Below are 20,187 nucleotides of genomic sequence, written 5' to 3'. Positions count from 1 at the left end.
GTTTTCCATCTCTTGCTGTACCCTTTTCACAGTTCTGTCTCCTCTGTCTGGAACCATTTCTTTTCACTGAATCATTTAGTAATTCAGCATTTCTCACACAAGAACTACTTATTTACTTTCACTGGATGTGGACTTCATTATGTTGTTGTTAATCCTTAATTGCCCTGGAGAAAGTGGTGGTGAGCTGCCATCTTGAACTGCTGCAGTCCTGTGTGTGATAGGTATATCAACAGCTGTGTTAGAAAAGGTGTTCCAGCACTGTGATAGCTCCAAATCTGGATGTTATGTGCCGTGGATGGGAACTTGCAGTTCATGTTGTTCCCGTGCGTCTATTGCACTTGTCCTATTACATGTTGGAAACCACTGGTTTGGTAGATGTAGTCAGAGGAAGCTTAACGAGTGACTGCAGTGCATTTTGTGTATAGTGTACACTCTTATCTAGGGGCTGCCCCGAGAGTAAGTTGGAATCACAGTGACAACTCTGTACATTGGGGACTTTGTGCTGGGAATATAGCCACTTAGGAAGAAACAGAAATCAGAATGAGGGGTAACCTTTGAATAAATGAGTTGGTACCATGTGGTCTTTCATGTCACAAACCTGCATCCTCAACCTGGTGACAACTATGTAACCACTGTCGATCATTATAAAAGCCCTTTTGATTTACTAATGTACCTGAGGTGAGAAAATTTGTGTGTTATCCAATTTGACTTACATGAGACTCCAGACTTACAGTGATGTGGATCATAGAATCCCCTACAGTGCAGAAAAATACCATTTGGCCCATTGAATTTGCACCAACTTTCCAAAGAATGTCCCACCCAGACCCCACTCTATCTATCCCCAAACTCCATATTAACCATGGCTAATCCACCTAATCTGCACATTCCTGTGCACTACAGGGCAATTTAGTCAGACCAATCCACCTAACCTGCACATCTTTAAACTATAGAAGGAAACAGGAGCACTAGAAGGAAACCCATGCAGACACAGGGAGACCATGCAAATTCTACACAGACAGTCATATAAAGCTGGAATTGAAACCAGGTCCTTGCTACTGCAAGACAGCAGTGCTAACCACTTAGCTACTGTGCCCACGTAAATGTGGTTGACTCTTAACTGCCCAATGGACAATTAGGAATAGGAAATAAATGTTGGCCTCATTGTCAATGACCATATCCCATGAATGAATAAAACTGAGAAAGGGGGAACCAAACAGTGTGATTTTTCCTGAGGCCCACGCCCCTCTAGGGTTGGCTTTGATCATTTGCAGAAGGGTTGAATGCTTTCGGTTGCTGGACAGTGTGCCAATCAAGCATTGCTTTATTCTAGATGGTGTTGAGCTTCCAAATAAATGAGAGTTTTTCACCATATCCTGACTTGAGTTGTAGATGTTGGGCAGGATTTGAGAGCAGAATTATTTGCTGTAGAATCAATATTTGTATGGTTGATTTAAATTAAGTCTGGTTAATGACAATTCCCAGAGTGTCAACAGTGTGGGAATCAGTGATGGTAATGCCATTGACTATCAAGAAGAAATTTCTCCCTTGTTGGAGATGGCCATTGCTTGGAACGTTGCTGGGATGAATATTATCACTTATCAGCCCGAGCCTGAATGTTGTCCAAATCTTGCTGCATATTGTCAGGGCATACTTCACTATCTGAGGAGTCACGAATGGTACTGAACGTTGTGTAATTGCCAATGAATATACCCACTTCAGACCTTAAGATGAAGAGAAAGATATTGAAGCAGCTAAATAAAATTGGGCCTAAGGAAGTACCCAAAGGACTCTCCTACAGCAGTGTGCTGATACTGAAATAGATGGCCTCATTAATCTTAACCATCTTGCTTTGTACTAGATATGACTCCAACTAACAGTTTTCAGTCTGATAAGAGTTGACTTAGTTTTGCTCAGGCATAGTTCCTGTCGACAGCTCCTTTGATGTCAAGGTCAGTCAATCTCTGTTCGCATCTGGTGGTCAGCTCTTTTTTTTTCCATATTTGGACCAAGGCTATAATGAGGTCATGTGGCTTTGGACAAGTCAGTACTGGGTGTCAGATATGATTCTTTCCATCACTTTTCTGATGATGGAGAATAGACTGATGAACCAATTGTTGGCTGAATTGGATTTGTCCTGCTCTTTGCAAGCAGGATATACCAGAGCAGTTCACCACAATGTTGAGTAGATACCAGTGTTGCAGCAGTTGTGTAGTAACAAATAGGAATTTACAAATAGGAAATGAATTTGCATGATTGACACTAGGGGACCATATTATTGTAGTCTGCAAATCTTACATCGTGTCATGAGATTTTAAGAGACTTGTAATTTTCACTGTGTTCATCCAGATAAAAGAAAGTAGCAGTTTGTTTCTGCCCTTGTTATATAAGAAATGATTAAATTCATCCAGTGCAGTGACTGTGCACTTGGGAGGATTTTACAGCTATCTTACCGAATGATTATTCCATCCATATCATGTGAATGTGGTTTCAAGAAGATTTTATAAATGTCATTACAGAAGTTTTCATGTTCAATAGGTGAATACAATCCAGAAAAAACCACAAGTGAGCAAATGATGAAGATCATTGGATTCGCATCCTCATTGGTGGAACTGCTGGCAGTGGGTTTGGAGACTTTTAACAGAGTACGATACAGGCAATTTGTGAAGAGGATTGGTCAGATGATCAGGTGAGATAAAGGTAGTGTTGGATAAGAATTGTGCAGTTGGCCTCTGGATTGCATTGATAGAATCAGCGATGATGGTTAAGAAATGAAAAGCTGAGGGTACACTTTTGAGTGTTCTTTACACCAAACACACAGATTGGGACAAAGTCACAGGTTAGAATCCTCTGCTTAAGCAGAGCATGAAGGTATTGCAGAACTTCTAAATTCTTTATGCAAGTAGAAATAAAATTGTCAGATATGGGACAAATCTAGAGTCATAGAGTGTTAGTTCTTTCAAAAAAAACTTATTAGGGCTTCTGGTAACTAAGTGACGCATTCCTAATAGCATATACCTAAATTATTAAAATGAAGTGAAAGAATAGATAGTATAGGCATGAGCTGCAATTTTCTAGTACTCCTTTAGTACCTATTATAGTATTGTAGAAATGTAGCTATGTTCAAGAAGAACTGGTTTCCAGTAACTGCAAACCAGTTGTTAACATCAGTTGTCAGCAATCACTTTGACTTCAATATTAATTCACCACAGCAGACCAGGAAAAGTATGTAGAAAAAATTTAGAAGTTTGGACAGCCCTTCAGTTTTCCTCATGGCTACCCATTTGATTTTTTTAATGCAATAGCTTTTCTGGCATGCAGTCTAAATTAGGTTGTATCAGTGCAGTTAAACATCTGGTTTATATTTGTTTGCCATGTGGGTTTCTCCATGTTCATGATGCCTAGCAGCACCAGAAAGCTAGAGGTGATGGGTCAAGAAATGCCTTTTATGTAGCTTTTCATTGGATAGGATGAGCAAGGAAATTTCAGGGAAATTTCTGGCCACTCCTCTGCTGGTCAAGGCTTCTCTCCTCACTACATTGATTGGTGACTCATCTCCAAAACCCCAGACCCTTGCAATCAATTATTTCCTTGTTGCTAAAGTCCAATTTAAGTTTCATTCCTGACTACTATCCCCTTCCCACTGAACCTAGATCACATTTCCTTCCTTCAGTTACTTTGGCCTATCAGTTACTTTAAAGTAAATTTAATACTGTTTATGAAGTATTGGCAGGTAATAATTAAAGTCTTTAATGAATGTAACATATTGTAAGTTCAGGTTGTAAGTTTGCTCGCTGAGCTGGAAGGTTTGTTTTCAGATGCTTCATCACCATGCTAGGTAACATCATCAGTGAGCCTCTGGTGAAGTGCTGGTGTTATGTCCCGCTTTCTATTTATAGAAAGGAGGCTCACTGATGATGTTACCTAGCATGGTGATGAAGCATCTGAAAACAAACCTTCCAGCTCAGCGAGCAAAATTACAACCTGACCCTCAATCTGAGCTACAAATCTTTTCAAAAATCGCACATATTGTAAGTTTTCAGAAAATCTTCTGTACATTGTTTTATAAGGAAAGAGAGCTCAGATAAATGGATTAGAGGACTAAAATGGTTTATACTAGCACAAAATGTCGATTTCATGTTCATTGCATGCATAAATATGAATTTAAATTGCAATATTTGCTAATGATATAGATTTATTACTGGAATCAAGATGACTGAATACATTTTAAAACTTTTTAAATTTTTGAAAATTTTTAAAACTAGGAAATTTGACATTTCACCCTGGCATCTGTTGATTGAAACCATAACTAACTGAGGTATTCAATCCTTGCTCACCAAAATCTCCTTTAAATATGTCTTTAAGAAGGCAATCTGCAATAATGAACAACTTTATTTGCATGATGAGCAAGTCAGGAACAAAGAATAATCATTGACTATCTAGATTGGGAAAGGTTCATCCTGATTAAATCATAGCCCTCTTTAAAGCCCTGTTGAAGCATTTTGCTTGTTTATACCATTTTTTTCATTTCTCAGATTTTTCTGTTGGTAGTCTACATTTTTAAAATATGCTTAAAACAATTTTCTGCCATTATTACATGCAAAGACCATTTTACATGTTATCTGTTTGCAAACAAATGTTTTAAACTTAAAATGCGTAATAAAGAGAAATTTAAAAGCACAAATACATAATATTTGCAGCAAGGAAACACACAATGTGAATAAAACAGCAGATGCTTGGATGTAGAAGACACTGAGGAGATATAACATGATTTGTTTAGATAATTCATCTTTTCTCCGTTTTTAAACTGTTCTATTTTCAAATGAATTACTAGGAGGACGATTTGTTACGTAAGTGACCACTGGGCTCAGTATGTCACTTTTCATAAAGAGAATGAAACTAAGATGTATTACCAGTTTTACTCTCTCGAAAAGCTGCAAATAGAATTTGATGAACTGGTTCTTCGGGCAGTACTTCATGTGCTGAAAGCTAAAAGGTGTGTTGATGTCAAAGTATGTGTATATACAAATAATCAGTTTTGTTCTGGAGCCATTACAGTTTTAATGCATTCTTTAAACATTTGACTCTTCATAGAGAAATTATTATGGTTAGATGTTCACGTGTGTATGTGATTATAATGTGAATGGGATGCCAATCAAAAGGGCTGCCTTGTTTTGCCTATGTCAAAAATCTTGACTGTTGCCATTGAATGTCTCTCTTGTTGGAGATGGCCACTGCCCTCCATTTGTGTGTCATGGGTGTTACTTGTCACTTATCAGCTTAAGCCTGAATGTTTTCCATTTCTTGCTGCATATGGGCACAGACTGCTTCAGTACTTGAGTTGTGAATGCCACTGAACACTGTGGTAATCTGCACATATCCAATTTCTGATCTTATGATGGAGGGAAGATAATTAATAAAGCAGCTGAAAATGATTGGGCCTAAAGACCCTGAAGAATTCCTGCAATGATATCTTGGGGCTGAGCATATTGGTCTTCGACAATCACAACTACCTTCTATTGTGCTGGGTATGACTCCAACCAGTGGATTGACTGCAATTTGTTTAAGGCTCCTTGATGCCCACACTTAGTCAAAAGCTGCTTTGATGTCAAAGGCAGTCACTCAGCCCAGTACACTATGCCAACTATGATGGGCTCCTCATACCTGCCACCTATTAATCAATTGGCAGGGTGGGAGAAAGATGGGATAAATCTCTTGTACAGCAGAAAAACATTCAAAAGAACTAAGGATGCTGAAAAAGAGAAATAAAAACAGTTGTTGGAAAAACTCAGCAGGTCTGGCAGCATCTGTGAAAGAGATGATGTGTGATTTCTCTTCACAGATGCTGCCAGACCTGCTGAGCTTTTCCAGCAACATCTGTTTTGTTTCAATCATTCCATACCCCTTTAGATCAATGCAAACTGGACAGTGGAGTCGAGAAGAGTGAACGGTGATTATACACTGATGGTTGTTCAATTTGTATTGGGAAAATCAAGCCTTCATCGGTGATGACTTTTCAAAGCAGCTAGCTTTGGAAAATCTTAAACATGATTTATTGTATATATTATACATCTGGCTGACCTAAACAAAAAAAAAAGTTAATGCATATATAATAGATCTCAATTGTTTTAAGAAAGAAATAAACCTAAATTTATTTTGCTGTAACAGGTTAGGAATTTGGTTTTTCATGTCTGAGATGCCCTTTGAAACATTATCAACTCAGATGATATGGAAACTCTTCTACATTCTGCACTGTGCAGAAAGTGAAAATATTGAGGGGTTGTGTGCTTCTCTGCGTACTGATGAATGCAAAAGTAAACTTAAAGGTATGAACATGTTTTTCACATATAGTTATGTATATGCAATATTGATTATGAGAATTAAATTAAAAATAATGTGGGTAAGAGTGATTAGGAGAAACATCTTCTCTGTGAAGTAGTATTGATATTTCAAACTTCGCCTTTTTTCGGCTGTCTCAATGTTGCTTCTTTGTCTATACTTGATTTTTTTTACCTTGTTCTGATCTCCCTTGCATCAATTAGTATCTGTTAATATAAATCCTATTTTCAGAAACGAGCAGTATACATTTCCCTGTATGCACAATGAATTACATCATTTTATAAGTTTTAAATGAACAGCTAAATAACAATTCAGGTAATATAAGTTACTCAGGAAATTGAGCATTGAAATGAAGGCAACAGTGCTGGAAAGCAAAAGTATTGTTGGCATAACTTAGAAAAATAGGAACAAGAGTTGCCGTTCAGTCTAACCAAGCGTAATGCACCATTCAATATGATCACAGCTGACCAAAGACTTCAGTATCTTTTACCCACACGATCCAAATAATCCATTAAGCCATTGATAAGCAAAAATGTATCAGTCTCAAAGGCTAATCTTCCACAGATCTCTGGCGTACAGAATTGCAAATTCATTACCTTCTGCATAAGTAAAAATATTGCTTCTCATCTTAGTCCTAGGTGGCATTCTCCCTTATATTTATATATTGTGCAACCTGATTTTAAACTTCCTAACTAGGAGAAACATCTTGGCTACATTTACGCTATCTTTTAAATACCTTCAATTAGATCATTTTTTGCAATTCAAGAGAATACAGGCCCAATCTTTCTTCATAAGCTAGTCACACCATCCCGGAAGCAAGTCTAGTGAACTTCATTTCACTCTCTCAATGGTGATAGTATATTTCCTGAGATAAGGAAATCACAGCTACTCGTACTCTAAGTGCAGTCTAACCTAACTCCAATATAATTGAAGCAAGACCTCACTACTTATGAACTCAAATCCTTTTGCGATAAGGGCTAATATTTTATGAGATTTCTTAAAAGCTTGCACAAAACCTTCAGTTAGTCTTCAGTGATTTGTTGCCAAGGGCATCCAAACCCCTGGAAGACGTAAGTTGTCAAACCTGTCACCATTTAAGAAATACTCAAGCATGTACTCCTACCCAAGTGAATACTCTCACATTTTTGCATTTCTTTTCCATCTGCCATGTTCTTGCCCACTCACTAAGCATGTCCAAATTCTCCTGAAAACATTTCACATCTTCCCCACAACACACATTCCTGCGTAGCTTGATATCATTGTATATTTATTGGTATTATATTTGGACTACATCTCCAAATCATTGATATATATTGTGAATAGCTGGAGAACAAGTACTGTAAAAATAACCCTGCCTGCCACTTCAATTGCCAGGCTAACAGTTGTATGTCAGGCCTGCTGCAGTGGTCCGCAGCAAGACAGCAGAAGCTGGAAGAACAGCGTCTCATTTTCCACTTGAAGACCCTGCAACCTTCAGGACTCAATAATTTAAGTTCTGAATTCTCCTTCATTGTCCTTGACCCACCCCTACACCCCAGGCCTTGTCATCACATGGAGGAGCAAATTAGATACAGATACTGGAATCTGTTCTGAAAGCAACAAATGCTGGAGATCATAGTCAGTCAGACAGCATCCATGGAGACAGAACAAACTAACATTTAGAATCTAGATGACTCTCATAGAACATAGAACAGGCCCTTCAGCCCTCGATGTTGCGCCGACCTGTGAACTATTCTCAGCTCGTCCCCCTACACTCTCCCATCATCATCCATGTGCTTATCCAAAGATTGTTTAAATCTCCCTAATGTGGCTGAGTTAACTACATTGGCAGGTAGGGCATTCCATGCCCTTACCAATCTCTGAGTAAAGAACCTGCCTGTGACATCTGTCTTAAATTTATCATCCCTCAATTTGTAGTCATGCTCCCTTGTACAAGCTGACATCATCATCCTAGGAAGAAGACTTTCACTGTCTACCCTATTTAATCCTCTGATCATCTTGTATGTCTCTGTCAAATCCCCTCTTAGCCTTCTTTCCAGTGAGAGCAGACCTAAGTCTCTTAGCCTTCCCCATAAGACCTTCCCTCCAGACCAGGCAGCATCCTGGTAAATCTCCTCTGTACCTTTTCCAATGCTTCCACATCCTTCCCGAAATATGGCGACTAGAACTGTACACAATTAGATTAGATTACATTACAGATTAGATTACATTACAGTGTGGAAACAGGCCCTTCGGCCCAACAAGTCCACACCGACCCGCCGAAGCGAAACCCACCCATACCCCTACATTTACCCCTTACCGAACACTACGGGCAATTTAGCATGGCCAATTCACCTGGCTTGCACATTTTTGGATTGTGGGAGGAAACCGGAGCACCCGGAGGAAACCCACGCAGACACGGGGAGAACGTGCAAACTCCACACAGTCAGTCGCCAGAGGTGGGAATTGAACCAGGGTCTCTGGCGCTGTGAGGCAGCAGTGCTAACCACTGTGCCACCGTGCCGCCCACTAATATTCCACAATATTCCAAGTGCGGCCGCACTAGCTTTTGTATAGTTGCAGCATGATATTGTGACTCTTCATCAGAGCTGAAGTAACGTGTGAAGAAGACAGCATTTATGCGATAGTTTGGGGGTGGGGTTAGTAGGCTCAGGGTGCTGGTAGAGAAAAGATTTTGATAGTTCAAATAAAGTGATCAGAATGTGAGAATGGCAGAACAACAGTATGTCTCATGCCACACTTGAAAGGACAGACACTGGGTTGGGGGGAAGGGGTGAGAGGACATGACAACAAGCTAAAAGAAAAGGAAGAAATGGTTCACAATTTGAAGGTGTTGAACTCAATATTAGGTCTAGAAGGCTGTAAAGTACCTAGTCTGAAGGTGAGATGTTGTTCCTCCGGTTTGTGCTGTGATTCACTGGAACACTGCAGTATGCCGAGGCCAGACATGTGGACATGCAAGCAGGATAGGTGTTATCACTTGGGTTGCTTTCAGCAGAGCCAACCCATTTCACCTACTTATGGTCCCCATTATCAGCTTGCTTCCTTCCCTGGCATACCATTATCCATTCCTTTGCCGAACTATCTTTTCGGCCTTTGGGCTCCATCTCCACTGTTCTCTCACTCCCTCAAACCCAACCGTCTTCAATATATAGGAACCTCGATTATCTGAATGAGATGGATGGGCAATATTTCATTCGAATAATTGATTATTCAGTTAATTCATTCAATGTCTCTCCTCTGGGGCACGGAGTTTTCTGAATTTTCCTTTTTTCTCGCTCCGCCTGCCTTGCTCCCTCTCTCTGTCTCGGTGTTTGTTTCTGAGCAGAGACACACTTGTGTGGAAGAGACCTGCAGCATTGCTGAAGCCTCCAGCCTCATCAGTTCAATGGGATTGACACAGTGAGCTTCCCGTTCAGGAGATTAGGCAGCAGCACACAGCGCGTGAGCCACCCCACATCCACCCCCCCAATCTATCCGCACCCTGTCCTTACCCCCACCAACCATACATGCCCCGCCTCCCGTCCGACCCCTGTCCCCATCTGGGGCAGCCAGATTGGACACCAACACCAAGACCGTTGCTGCCTTTGGGGTGTGAGTCTCAAAATAGTACACGCATACATGCAGCCACACACACAACTTTTTACTGCAACGTTTTGATAAGTTCCACCTTTGCACTCTACAGGGCAATATTGGAGAGATAATCTGGGGAAGGGGGGGGGGGTTTGGGTTTAGAGTACACCCCTGTGTAGAACTCCAGGAAAAGTGTGTGGAGGGGAGAGAGAGGACGGGCGGTCAGTCATTTGGAGACGGTGCCTAGACTCCTATCGATGTCCAGGACTGTTCTCGGCAGCATTTCAGTAAGCTGAATTCATTTTTAATCATTGTAAACAAAAGACACGATCAGTGTTGGAAACATCTCTTTGATGTAATGTTTCTGTTGGGACATTGAGGTGGGGGTGGGGTGTTGGACAGGTTTGGGGTTGGGGCAGAGGTGGGGGGGGCAGGGGTTAGTGTTGGATGGGTTTGGGAAATGATGTTGCATGGAGGTGTTGGGCGGGAGGGGGGCGGACGGGGTTGGGTGGCGGACATTAACAGCACAGAGGTGGAACGAGTGGAGAGTGTCAAGCTGCTGGGAGTGGTCATCCACAACAAACTTTCTTGGACTCTTCATGTGGATGCATTGGTTATGAAGGCCCAACAACGTCTCTTCTTCCTCAAGCAGCTGAGGAAATTTGGCAAGTCAACGAATATCCTTGCCAACTTTTATAGGTGCGCCATTGAGAGCATTCTGTCTGGATGTATCACTACCTGGTATGGCAACTGTACCATTCGAGATCGGAGACGATTGCAGAGAGTGGTGAATTCAACCCAGACAATCACAAAGGCTAACCTCCCATTTATAGAATCCATCTACCAGGTCCTCTGTCAAGGAAAGGCCGCTAGCATTCTCAAAGATCCATCCCACCCTGGCAATGTTTTTCTACAACCTGTACCATGAGGGAGTAAGTACAGAAGCCTGAATACACGCACCAGCCAGTTTCAAAACAGTTTCTACCCTACTGATGTTAGAATATTGAATGGACACTCAAACTCTTAACATTCACCTGTCCCCTTGTTTTTGTTTTTGCCACAGTTTGCCTATTATTTACTTATCTATGCTACTTAACTCTGTGATCTGCCTGTATTGCTCGCAAGACAAAGCTTTTCACTGTGCCTCTGTACATGTGACAATAAAGAAATTCAATTCAATTCAAATGGACTCAGGAGGTAGTTTTCAGGTGGTGGTGTTCCCATGTATCTGCTGCCCTTGTCCTTCGAGATGGAAGTAATCATTAGTTTGGAAGGATCTTTGGTGAATTTCTGCAGTGCATATTGTCGATAGTACACATAGCTGCTGCTGAGCATTAGTGTGGAGTAAGTAGGTAAATGTGGATGCAGTGCCAATCAAGTGGACTGCTTTGTCCTTGGATGGTGTCAAGCTTCTTGAGTGTTGTTGAAGCTGCACCTCTCCAGTACAGTGGAGAACATTCTATCAGATTTCTGATGAGTGTCTTACGGATGTGGACAGGCTTTGGGGAGTCAGGAGATGAGTTATCCGTTCCGGTATTCCTAACTTCTGACCTGCTCTTGTACTCACTAAGTTTGTGTGGTGAGTTTCTGGTCAAATGTAACTTCTCCCAGGATATTGATAGTGGGGGGTTCGGTGATGATATCGCCATTGAATGTCATGTGGTAGTGGTTAAATCTTAGAGTACTACTCTTGAGCTCCTGTTTTCAATTTGCTGCCTAACGCCTTGTATTCCACTTTCAGAACCTCACCTACTTGCTCCCTATGCCATTGGTGCCAATGCAGACCACGACTACTGGCTGATTCCCCTCACTTCAAAGGTTTTCCTGCATGCCCTGGCATTATTGCCCTTCCAATCTCATTGTCCTCCACCACCCACTCCTGGCCAATATAGATTAGATTAGATTACTTACAGTGTGGAAACAGGCCCTTCGGCCCAACAAGTCCACACCGCCCCGCCGAAGCACAACCCACTCATACCCCTACATTTACCCCTTATCTAACACTCCGGGCAATTTAGCATGGCCAATTCACCTGACCCTGCACATCTTTGGACTGTGGGAGGAAACCGGAGCACCCGGAGGAAACCCACGCAGACACGGGGAGAACGTGCAAACTCCACACAGTCAGTCGCCTGAGGCGGGAATTGAACCCGGGTCTCTGGCGCTGTGAGGCAGCAGTGCTAACCACTGTGCCACCGTGCCGCCCCCAATATAGTTGAGATGTCTTTGATGCGATGGATTTGTCCCTTGCTGCACTCCCCTGAGGAACTATCCCTTCACTAGTTTCCAAATAGTGTACCATTTGCCATGCACTATGGATTCAGGAGACCTTGCACTATCCACCTTGTTTTCTGCTAGTCACCCATTCCATCTATGCCCATATGTTTTTAACCTGCATTATAAACATCTGCTGTATGTGCCAGTCACGTATCCACAGAGATTCCACTGCAGCTCAAGCTCCGAAACACAGAGCGCAAGCTTTTCCGTGGTGACACTTTCTGTAGGTGTGTTTGTCTGAGACCCATAGTGTGTCCATGACTTAATACATACTGCAGGATGTACATTTCACTTGTTCCACCGATTTGCCATCCCATAACTCTGAAAATTATTTGTCACCTTCAGAATAAATATAAATTTAGTATAAAGATTTACTAGTAACTTATTTTCCTTCCATTTGACATGTTGTTTTGTTTTGACTTGATTTAATTTTTCTCCCTTTTACTGGTGTTCCTTTCTGAAATATATGAAGGAAAGAAATAAATTAAAAGTGACAAGTTTCTTTTGAAGGGTTGGGATGCTTTATACTTTATTTCTTCTGTACATATGCTAGGAAAGGCTCATATTAATATATTTATGATCTTTACCTTACATTTTAGTTTTGTTTTTCAGAAATTTTGTCAATTGACATCATCCGCAGATACTAAGAGTCTGGGAACTGAGTCACATGTGAACCAATTCAAGTAAGGCAGCGGCTTCAAGCTGAACACAGTACTGAGGAGGAAGCAGCAAGTTTGGAATTTGGAGATAGAGGAATAAACACCTTCTGTATACAGCACTGACAGAAAAGGTAGCAAATTTAACAAGTATGGACAGCAGGGAGAGCAGGGAATACTTTTGTTTTAGTTTTCAGTTATTTAGATTTACTTTTAAATGGAGGCTTCTCACCAACTGATAAACATACAGATTTACTATGGCATCACCTTGGAGCTTTTTCAAAGTCACCTCTCTCAGCACTGCTATGTTCAGAAAGATTCCACTTCCGGCACTTCATGCTCTTTTTAAGTTGCTGCCTCCCCTCTCAATGTTATGTTCAAAAGGAAATTGCACCCTACACACTGCATTCTTTTAAATTCCTGCCTCCACTTGTGGCACTGAATAGAGAACGAAGCCACTCCCTGCTGTCCATACTTGTTAAATTTGCTACCTTTTCTGTCAGTGCTGTATACAGAAGGTGTTTATTCCTCTATCTCCAAATTCCAAACTTGCTGCTTCCTCCTCAGTACTGTGTTCAGCTTGAAGCCGCTGCCTTACTTGAATTGGTTCACATGTGACTCAGTTCCCAGACTCTTAGTATCTGCGGATGATGTCAATTGACAAAATTTCTGAAAAACAAAACTAAAATGTAAGGTAAAGATCATAAATATATTAATATGAGCCTTTCCTAGCATATGTACAGAAGAAATAAAGTATAAAGCATCCCAACCCTTCAAAAGAAACTTGTCACTTTTAATTTATTTCTTTCAAGAAAATGGTGTAGATATAACTTGCATTTAAATTTGTAAGCAGCACATTTATAGGAGAAATGCATTTTTAAAATATGGATCTGCTGGCCCAAGCCACTTACACTTCACTGTGAAAAATCTTTTTTAAGGTGCATTGCTTCCAATTTATTTGACAGTACATGTTAATAGCTCTGCTTTGAAACATATTAAATTATTTATCTCTATTTTGATTCAGACCCTGAACATAAACAAATGTTTGAACAATGTCTGTCCAACATTACCAACTCCGAAGGAATATGCCTTCTCACCACATTTGCACATATGACTCAACCAAAGCAAGGAAATGTTGATCAAGAGTTTGTGAAGACAGTTGCTTTAGAAATATATGAGGTACGCAAATAATTTAAAAATTGAAACCCTCTTCGATTAGTAGTATTCATGTTGAGCTGTAAAAGACAACGATAAGCTTGTGTAAAAGTTCAGCACCTTAAAATGTCATGATTAATATTTTTCAATGCCACTGGCTGCAAGTCATTAATGATTATTGTTCCACAAACTTGAATTAGTGCATATCATGTGTGGGAGTACGTGAAATGCTTGAGTGTACTTCTCACTGTCAATTAGTTTATTGAAGATGAATAGTTAGATTTAGAGTGCAGATTTTTTTTCATGTAGTTTTGGTTAAATTGGCATCAGAAGCTCTCACTCTGTGATTTCCCCCAAAGTGTCCAATTAGTGGTCAGAGGGTGTGCTCTTATCCAAATAATGATGAAGAGTGGCCTCTTGACCCTCAAGATGGAGTCGTTCTCTCCAAATTTTCAAACTCTTAACAAAAATAAACAATTGTAGCCCAGGTATTGAAGTTAAGGATCCACTGCAGAGAACAACCTACAGTTGCATCTGAAGGTTGGTAGGGGGATAGGCCTCAAACCTGTTGGATGTGCCGGTCTGTTGTCCCAAAACCACTTTGAGGCAACTGCCTTATACCTGACACCTTTTGCCAATAATACTTAAGTTACCTCTCAGTGTTTCACAGTGGCTATCTGGCATTTGTGAGCCCAACTGCTCCCTGTCTTGCCTCCAGGCAAGTGGCCTAAAGACAACCTTGTGACAGGAAATCATTGTCCCAGTCAGTGGCATATATTTTTATGCCCACCTTTGTCCTCGTCAACATTGAGCATTAAATTCCTGCCCAAAGTGTTTGATGTATTTGGGATATTAGTGAACCAGAGAGCTTTTCCTCGACAATCAACAATGGACATTGTCTTTGGACAATCAACAATAACAACTGTCTTATTTGCAATAAACAAAAACAATCCATTCTTCAAAATCTGCTATTGGTTTGATGTCATGGATATCATTAGACTCCTAAATCCAGATAATAATTGAAATCAAATTCCACTATCTGCCATGGCAGTATTCAAACCCAGGTCTCCAGAGCGTTATTGGGGTCTCGGGATTAATAGTCTATTGAAAATATAATGAGATCATCACCTCCCCATTCAAATTGAGCCTTTGTGACCTAAACTGGGGAAAGAGGAAGATTATTCCAATTCCTGATTGCTGTTCGGTGAATCTGGTGAAATTCTACTGTGTTACTTGAAACAAATAAAAACAATTCAATATACTTTGTTAAAATTGCAATATGTTTCATAGATAAAATGTTCACCTTAAATAAATTCAAGTTTAAGTGATATGATCTAGGAGTTGAAGTTGCCTTATCTTATGGATATCTTCTTGTTGGATATTGGAAGATTGTATTGAATATATGTTAGCTTATCCTCTGATACAGCAATTCTTTTAACATTAAAATGCAGGAAGACCTCAATTAATTTTTGGGCTAAGTGTGTAATTGACAAATTAACTTCCATGCAGATCTGTATGAGGTTATACATTTTTGTAGGGTGAACAAGAAAGTTTCACAGTACTGAAAAATATGTCTAAATAGGGTAGAGAATCAAAGGGACTAGAGATAACTAAAAGTAGGAACTCAGGTTTTTTTTAAATATAATTAACAAAAAACAGCGGGTTTATTTCTAGAAGTTCAGAATTAGCAAGTTCAGTAGTCATGTTCATAGAGTCATGTGTTACAGGACAGTAGGTGACCATTTGGCCCATCGTGCCTTCAGTGTCTCATTAAATGAGCAACATTACCTCATGCCAATCATCTTACTTTTGCCTTATGCCTAGCAAATTCTTTATGTACAAATAATCATCAATGCTATCTTGAATACCTCAATTGAACCTGTTCTTATCACATGTTCAAGCAGTGCATTCTATAACTACAAGCTAAGAGAAAAAGATTTTCTTCACTTCACCCTAGTTCCTTTTGCAGATCAATTTAAATCTATGCCCTGTTATTTATTTACAAGCAGAAATTGTTTCTCTATTACTTGATCCAGCCACTCTCAATTTTGAAAACTTCTGTCAGATCTCTTTCTTCTCTCCAACAAGAACAGTCACAACTACTTCAACCTTCCAGCTGTACATCATCTTTTTGGTCCCTAATCAGTCCTCCTCTTCTCACCCTTGTCCTCTTTATATGGTCATAGGAAACTTTGGGACATTTCTTGTGTTGGCTGCCACTCTTTTCTCATAATTCCTCTTTGCTCCTCTTATTTGTTTTTTCACCTCCCCTCTGAATCTTTGATATTCCTCTTGGTTCTCAGTTTTATTTTCCACCTGTTTGTCATAAGCACAATTTTCCTCTTTATCTTCATTTCAATCTCCTTTGCTTTCCACAGAGCTCTGATTTTGTTTATTCTACCATTCCCATTTGAGGGAATGTACCTTGACTATACCTGAACCATCTTCTCTTTGAAGGTAACCCATTGTTCAGTCACTGTACAGTTTTCCTGCCAACCTTTCACTCCTATCAATCCTGCTCATGTCTCCTCTTGTCCCATTGAAGCCTGCTATCTAGCATTTGAATTGTCTCACTCTAGTTGTTCAATTTGTACTGATTCTTAGTTTGACTACACATGTACAGTGAGCATTTCTAGTCATGTATTACAGGCAGGATTTGGAGGCACTAAATATAATGCAAGACATATGCAGAAGAATAGTGTCAGAACTAAAAGGTTATATTTATTGGGAAAGATTTAATCGATTGGACTCTCTTTCTCTAGAAATGGCTAATGGATGTTCTGATAAAGATTTTGAAATGGTTGAAATAGTATACATGTCAAGATATTAGGAGATATTAAGAAACTTTACTGGGAAAAAGCAGAGATGCAGCTAAGGCATCTGAGAGAGTGCACATATCTCCTAAGAACTTATATCTCCAAACTCCCTACCATTATTTGCTCTGCGTAAGGCAGAGTCTGCATATGGCACTCTGTTTCTATTGTGTGGAAAAAAAGTGATGCTCAATCCCAAGGAATAAGTAGAAGACAACTTTTTCAAGAAGTATTTACAGTAGAAGAGTAGGCCATTCTGTCTAATTGATTGGTGCCAGTGTTTATGTTCCACAGGTCATCAACATACCCTATTCCATTTTCCTTCATGCACTTGGGATACTCATAAGGTGGAGGGGATGTTTACCCTCTTGAAGACTGTTTTAAGGATATTGCCAAAATCCTTCCATTGGATTGCTGGGAGTATATGCCCAACTGAGCTTTGAGTAGAGGAGTTGCATCGAGTGGTGTCAAATAGCTGAATAACCGGTCCAACAACAGGATGACCAGGCTAGGACAGTGTTTAGAAGAGTAAGAGGAGACTTAGTTGAAACTTCTAAGATCTGGAGGGGTTTGATCGGGGAGACGTGGAGTGAATGTTTCCTCTTCAGGAAAATTTTGAACTCGGAGTCATTATTAGAAAAGAAGGCCTCACCAGTTTAAGACAGAGATGAGAATTGGTTTTCTGTGCATTGAGAACGTTTTTCTTGGAAAGGCCATATAAGTACAGACTTCAAATATTTTTAAACAAGAAGTGGATAGATTCTTGGTAAGCAAGGGGATGAAAGGCTGTCAGAAATATGTGAAAATGTGGATTTGTGGTTACAATCAGAAAAGCCATGATCTTATTAAATGACAGGGCAGGCTTGAAGGATCAAATATCAATTGGTTTTTTTGTATGTTTATGTGTATATGTCATCTTTTGCCCAATAGAGGTGATTTTGAGTGAATAATGCCTCAATGCTGACCATGTGGACTTGAGAGGCAACATTGATGTTTATACAATCTTAAAAAGACACAGTTGGTATAATTTTTGAAGGTGGTGTCTGCTGTAGTTTGTCCAAATCTCTAAAGCATATATGAATGCAGGGTCGCTGCTGACTAGTAAACCATAGCCATTGTCTCTGTTTTGAGATTGTGGTCCTCTAATATTCTTCCTCAATCAGTTGAAAACAGCTCTCACACTGGAATTGATCATTTTGCATTAACTTTTAACTTTGTTGAGAGGAGGGTCCCAAGGTTTGGAAAATAGCCAGCAATCAGTGTTGGGAGAGAGCAAGAATTGTGGGATGACTTTCTTGCGTTTTTTTATGAAGGAGTCAACAATGACCTAGTATCAGTTTCTGAGTAAACATCGCCTGCTGGTTGATGCTCAATGACTGAGGTTAGAGTAATTCTCATTTTCTGGATTAAGGCAGTATAATTTGAGCAATTTCCCATCTGTTCTGGCAGTTATTTCCATGCCTGAGAGTAATTTTCTGGTGTATGGGGCAATGTTGTAGCAAGGAAGATAAAGAAAAGGATTGATGTGATGATACTGCTATGTTTGACCCCAACCTTCACTGAAAGGTCTGTGGTGGTTCTTTTGGAGTTTCACATAGTAAATGTTGTCATGGAAGAGGTAAAAGATTGTGACAAATTTCTGAGGGTAGAAAATGTCAGTGAGGATGCTTATAAGCCATAAGTAGGGTTGAATTAAGTTCCTGTTCCAGAGGCTTATCATTGAAAGGGATATGGTGTGAAAAATCATAATTGGAGCAGGTAAACATTGAGGAAAAAGTGCTTTATTGATTAATTGGGTGCTCAAATAGGAGAGAGCATTTTATTGTAATTTTTTCGTGGTTATGATGCCTGCTCAAACTCTCTTCAAAAATTGTAAATTCAGCAATACAGAAATAGTATCATCACCACCTTGGAGTTGCCAACTAAGGTAATGCAGTATGGTGATACATTTCTTTGTGCATATATAAAATGTGTGATATGTATTTGTCTTTTATAGGTAGCTTTTGTAAGTCTTTGCACGAGAGAAACCTTTTCCAAAGTTGGCCGCGAACTTTTGGTCACAATTTTGACAGCTAATCCTGATATAATCTCTATACTTCTGGATCGGGTCCGAGAAACTATTGAAACAGTTGGCATGGTATGTTCTGTTTTAACATTGAATAAGATTTCAAAGCTTTGATCATTAATCAATTAGTTAATTTTAGGTTGAAGAAATGTAATTTACTTTGTGAACTATTAACCCCTCGTGAAGTACAAAATATATTTACTATGAAGAGGAAAGTATAACCTTTTCTGTTACAACACGATTAATATATAAATAACTTATAGTATCCATAGTAAAATTTTCCAAGACGCTTCACTGAAACGTTATCATACAAAATTTGACATGAAATGTTAGGTTAAATAGTCAAATCCTTGGTCCAAGAAGTTGTAAGCATCATTAAGATGTAAGAGTCAAAGCTAGAAAGATAAAGAAGTTAGGGAAGGAATTCGAGAACTTAGGATCTACATGGCTGAAGTAGAGAACTTAAGATCAGGAATATCCAAGAGGCAAGAATAGAAGGAGCAAAAAGATTTGGAAATTAGAAATACAGTGCACAAGGGATTTGAAAACAAAAATGATAATTGTAAAATAGCATTACTGAACGAGGAGCCATTGTAGTTCATCGAGTGTGGGAGAGCTGAGTAAATACAACTTGATGGGAGTCAGATTATAAGCAGTTTCAGAAGTTTATGGTGGGTAGAAGGTGGAAAACCAGCCAAGCTAATGCACACACATCAAGTTTGTGGGTGACAAAGGCTGCAGGTGAGCTAAGACGGTAAGCTTTTTTCTTAATCAACCTCTTTAAGCATTATTTCACACCTCTGGACCACATGGGATTTGAACCTGGGTCTCCTAATCCAGAGGTAGGGACATTACCACTGTCCCACAAGATCCCTAGCTAAGGTAGCAATGATGCAGACTTTGAATTGATTCAGCTGCACATTTTAAGTGTATTAACCATATTGGAACTGGGATTTAATGATAAATAATTATACATTCTCTCCTTAATAAACTAATATCTGGTGAAAGCTTCCTCTGCTAACAAGTCAGGTCCCATGCAAAATGATATACAGATCACAGGTTTCCAAATAAACAGATCACAACAAAGGCTAACATGAGGAGTAAAAAATATTTATGCTATTTTGAAATAAAATTGGTGGTACAAAGAGTTGTTTTGAGTTATTTAATAGAGTCAGAATTGTTGAAGGTTTTATTCCGTATCCCTTCTGACCTAATGTTGAAGCAAGAACAAATTACTTAAATGCAAAAAATATGAAATGAAATCTGACAATATTAAAAACACACAGCACCTTATTAACATTTCAAAGAGATA

At 39.6% G+C, this 20,187-nt stretch overlaps 1 protein-coding gene across 2 annotated transcripts in view; it reads left to right on the top strand.

The window, feature by feature from the left end:
* The window catches only part of epg5 (ectopic P-granules autophagy protein 5 homolog (C. elegans)), a 147,892-nt gene that overhangs the window by 33,951 nt on the left and 93,754 nt on the right, over positions 1–20,187 (top strand). For both annotated transcript variants that reach the window (XM_043687752.2, XM_087989528.1), the window contains exons 9-13: positions 2,536–2,686; positions 4,832–4,993; positions 6,166–6,323; positions 13,867–14,021; positions 18,807–18,947. In XM_043687752.2, coding sequence (XP_043543687.2) covers positions 2,536–2,686; positions 4,832–4,993; positions 6,166–6,323; positions 13,867–14,021; positions 18,807–18,947 — 767 coding nt within the window. The remainder of the gene's footprint in view (positions 1–2,535; positions 2,687–4,831; positions 4,994–6,165; positions 6,324–13,866; positions 14,022–18,806; positions 18,948–20,187) is intronic.

Source organism: Chiloscyllium plagiosum, unplaced genomic scaffold, assembly GCF_037043375.1.
Source record: "Chiloscyllium plagiosum isolate Xiang-an unplaced genomic scaffold, Cpla_swu_hap1 HiC_scaffold_1, whole genome shotgun sequence".
Taxonomy (NCBI): Eukaryota; Metazoa; Chordata; class Chondrichthyes; order Orectolobiformes; family Hemiscylliidae; genus Chiloscyllium; species Chiloscyllium plagiosum.
This window is presented reverse-complemented; position numbering and strand designations above follow the sequence as displayed.